The sequence below is a fragment of the Lathyrus oleraceus genome, chromosome 6, assembly GCF_024323335.1.
Source record: "Lathyrus oleraceus cultivar Zhongwan6 chromosome 6, CAAS_Psat_ZW6_1.0, whole genome shotgun sequence".
Lineage (NCBI taxonomy): Eukaryota > Viridiplantae > Streptophyta > Magnoliopsida > Fabales > Fabaceae > Lathyrus > Lathyrus oleraceus.
The window spans coordinates 8,896,285-8,900,857 of record NC_066584.1 but is presented as its reverse complement, the minus strand read 5'-3'; the positions used below and the strand labels follow the sequence as shown (position 1 = coordinate 8,900,857).

Below are 4,573 nucleotides of genomic sequence, written 5' to 3'. Positions count from 1 at the left end.
AGCTTGGGAGTCAGGGACCTTCATTATTAGACATGAAAAGAGTTTGAGGGCTGAGACGAATTCAGATAATTCATTGACAGCATAAGGCTAATCGATATTCCAATGATTTAGGAAAGAAATTTACATGATTTAGCCATAATGGTTAGACAAAATACTTGTATCGGAAAATCTTATTGAGTTTTATGTGGAAGGTCACTAGCAGCAAGTGGGTGATAGAGATAAATCATTCAAGGTTACTAGAAAGTTGCTAAAATAAAAACTCAGAGGGTATTTGGTTGAGTTTAGAAATAAACAAAACGCCGAAAGACGTCAATACTAGATGATGCAACAGCAGCAATAAGCCAACTAGCAACTTTGATCTGTGGAGTAAAGATTGATCCGGGGATCTGGAACCTGACAGTAAAAATGGTATTGATTCTGTGATGACTGGTGATGTCAATTATGTGATGATAACAGCTAGTTTGTTCTATGATAGGTGTATCCCGTGAATCTATATGAATGTAGGGTCAACAATTTGATGTTCTGTTGCAGGATAATATGCATATAGGACAAGTGTGTAATATTAAAAGCATAAATTCTACACATGCTGACAATATTAAAAGTTTATTGGTGGATAATTTGTAAGTAAACCTGTCATCACTCTATGCACCTTAAGACATGTCCCGATGAATCTAATGAACCCAGCGCCTCAACCCATTTAAACAAGATTCTATATATGAAAAATAACAGGGGTGATAAAACCGTTTCAATGTAAGTTTGGTATCTCACATTCCATAACTAGAGGTACTCCATTACTGTTCTACACAATGTACCTTTACAAAAAACATGTCACTCCAGACAAATATGATACATGGGATTGCTGTAAAAATAGCTAAATATCTAACCGTCAAGGTTTTGTTTCTTTCATTTTCGCTATAAAGAAACTGAATATGAACTAAGAATAGGACTGAGATGTGTGTGGCCTAGAAAATATCATAATCATAGTGATTTCAATTCCACTATGCTGTAAATTTTGTTCCAAATGGTAAATACAAACAGCTACCACACATAAGATTAAAGGTGAATTGCCACAGTCGTCTTTAATTAATTTCAACTATTCATCGTAAACCCAAGATGTGAGACGTGACCGACGACCGGCAAATCCTCCTGCAAACTTTGAGTCAAGTAATTCAAGTTGTCTTGTAACCCATGGTGGATTATGTTTACTCAGCCAGAGAGCTTCCCCTGTATCTCTGTGTTTAAAATCAGGCGACTTTGGATTTAACTTGTTCTTTCTTTGATCCCACCATTCATTTGGACTGGCGAAAAACACTTGCCAAAGGTGAAGCCGATTCACATCAGATTGGTTGCCAGCTATAAAATTAAGATGAGAGTAATAAGAACATACGCAACACAAGCACAGGAAGAAAGCATGAAAATGTGAAAATAAGATTAAGATCAACAATGTAACCGTAAAAGTAATTGAGCCGGCAAAGTCAAGAATGACACATAAGCATGTTCCTTGGTGTAAACAAAGAACTATAATGGAATGTAAAAGCCAGAACAACACAGCAGTTTATCTCAAATTGTGGGTAGCAGGACTTCTATGGCATGAAGGGCATAACAACGAATCAGATGAATTATTCTTGAGATTTATTTTCTGCTATAATAACTAGATTTACCAAGGGCACATTCGCATAAATAACTTAACGTTAAATTTTAATAAGCACTTTCAAATGCTCCCCAAACCAATGTTGTCCACTAGGAAGAACAGATTAATGGCAGAGGATCAACTGAAGGCTATTTATGCAACCTTGGTTTACAGCTTCATCTCCATCTTTAACAGTGGGCAAAAACTGAACTAGTGTCCCATCTAAATATTCAAAACTAGATGAATGAACCTCCAGTACAATATCTTCAATAATCATGTTGATCTTTTCATTAGCATTTTTCACATCTATGGATGTATAAAGGCACATTGTAGCAACCAAAAATGTAACATAAATATTATCATCCAATTTGTGAACTTCTTCAACTAAACAGCCATTGGATCTTTTTGGAGAAACATACAAGATTAGCATACATCATCGAAGCAACATTTACATCATCACTTGGTGTTGCCGGATGCGATTTCTGATTATCATCAATATGCTCTTAATTAACACCAGTTAGCCTGTTTTCCTACACATAAAAGGATCCCACAATATCTCTTCTTTCAGGTGGAAATTTCATTTTGCACTCTTGACTCACCAACTGTGAAGATGGTAACTTCACAGGAACATGGATTTCCAACAGTAATGCCTGAATCAACCATGTGATGAATATTAATATCACTAGAGTCGGTGGATAAGTGAGTGAAAATTTATCTGGTTCCCAACCGAATATTTTATTCCACATGAATGTACATCATCTATAAAATTTTCAGCAATGACATTGTCTTCTTCCCATTAGTATCATTCCCAACTACAATATTTGGATTTTCCATTTGAATATAAATACCACTGTTGGAGTCCAATAAATATCGCATCATTGATTGCACAACATCAACCAATCATCGACCAAACGCATTGCAGTGGACACTGCCACACCACTGCTTTGTGATTGCCTACTACAGCGCCATGATTGACCACGAGGACGACAACAACAACAATAACCAAGTTTTATCCCACTAAATGGGGTCGGCTACATGAATCAACTTCTACCATAATATTCTATCCAGGACCATACTTCCTATTCAAATCGTTAATCTCGAGATATTTCTTAATAACTTCTCTTAGTGTATGTTTGGTTTAGCTTTTGGAAGAGCCAAAAGCAATTCTAGAGGTGTATAATTGATTTTTGAATGATTTGAGGTGTTTGATTCTTCTAAAGTAGAATTGATTGTGTCTCCAGAATTGATTCTATTTGAAACTAGAATTTGTAGCTTTTGAGTCTAAACATGATTTTTACACTGAAATTTTATGTTCAACTCACTTTTTCAAAAATTCATCCAAACACAAATCATTTTACATTCAACACATTTTAATCCGGAATCAATTTTACAGAATCTATTCACTCATAATCAATTTTTTTCACCGTAGAACCAAGCATACACTTATAGTTTTTCTAGTCTTCCTCTATTTCTATTTATTTGATTCCTCTCCGTGTTTGACTCCTCTTATGATTGAAAAACTTTTGTTAGCTAAAATTTAGTTTTGAAGTACCAAACATATTAAAACTTTTGAGCACTACTAAAAAAGAAGAACCAATAACTAAAGAAAAACAATCACACTAAGGTTTCAAATATCCATTGAAATTAAGCAACCATACTTACCTTCAAATTTATTTTCTTTCTCATTCTCTTTGTAGTAAGGACTTTGAGCAACAAACTCTAACTCCTTCACAATTAGCTGTATACAAATTAATCGTCCAATTTATACCCACATAAACAACAAGACAAAATGTGGAAGAGAAAGCTTAAAGATCAAACCTTATAACCGAATTGAGTATCTCCAATGTAAGGAGCCAAACAACCTGATACACAAATAAAATGATTCGGTTTCACGTGTTCATAAGCAAATTCAGCAACATCATTCCACATCATAAGAAGCACCCTGTTAACAAAAACACACATCAAAATGAAGCTCTGAAGTTCCATAGCAAAAAATAATTACAATAAGAAAAAGAAAAAAGAAAAAATAACGAACCAAAAAGATGAGGGATTAGGTTTGTTAGAACTTCGAACACGAAGGCAAGTATGAACTCCGAATTGACCGGTTTTTGAGTTGACGCGCTTGAGTTGACGCGTGACGGAACCGATGAAGGTGGTGGTGTTTTCTAGGTGTGGTTTCCATTTGATAGTTGGGGGACGCTGGAATTTGAGAGCGTGATCATAAACGGCGCTGGTTGCGGGTACGACGTCGTCGAAGAAGTGTGGTGGTTTTCTGGGGTGATTGGTTGAGAAACATTTGTGGGATGAATGGGGAGATATCAATGGAGTTTGAATCGGTTTTGGGGAGAAGAAAAATGAAGGAAGATTGAATGGCTTTAGTTTCATAGAAGACTCCGGTGATGAATGTTCATCGCCGGTGATGAATTTCGCGGTGCGTTCATTTCATAGGGTTTTGAATTTTTTTTCCTTTTCTTTTAAGGGTTTAGCTAAACATTTTTTTTACTTTTCCTATAGGTGTTTCCTAAGAGATAATTCTTCTTCACATGTTTTAAAAAAAATTAATTTAAAATTCATCTTCGGACGTTTTTATTCATATACTCGCGCTAGATATATCGTTGTTCCTCTTTCATTTTCTGAAAAGTCACTCAAAAATGTTGAATTATAATTTCTTGTGTCGAAACAGGTTGTTCGATAGAATAAGGAAGTGTCGAATCACCTAGTGTGTTGAATTGTATTAGTGTGTCGAAGTGTATTAGTGTGTTGAATTGTATTAGTGTGTTGAATTGTTTCTCATAAGATTTCGACTTATGCCTACTTTTAGTAGTGTTAACTATTTTGGACTTTTATAATTTTGGGTTTTGGTTTAGTGAGCCGGTTAACCTAAATGTATAAATAGGGGGAGTAACCTTTATTCTTGTAATGTTGTATTCATAGCATTGTATT

General features: G+C 35.1%; 1 protein-coding gene across 1 annotated transcript; it reads right to left on the bottom strand.

Annotated features, from left to right (window-relative positions):
- Nucleotides 1-743: 743 nt before the first annotated feature.
- LOC127096651 (protein OSB1, mitochondrial) lies at nucleotides 744-4,147 on the bottom strand. The gene is made up of 4 exons (XM_051035198.1): nucleotides 3,666-4,147; nucleotides 3,449-3,572; nucleotides 3,293-3,368; nucleotides 744-1,353 (listed from the first exon to the last, which is right to left on the bottom strand). The coding sequence occupies exons 1-4, from the start codon at nucleotides 4,013-4,015 to the stop codon at nucleotides 1,094-1,096; spliced, it is 810 nt and encodes a 269-aa protein (XP_050891155.1). The 5' UTR covers nucleotides 4,016-4,147; the 3' UTR covers nucleotides 744-1,093.
- Nucleotides 4,148-4,573: the final 426 nt, after the last annotated feature.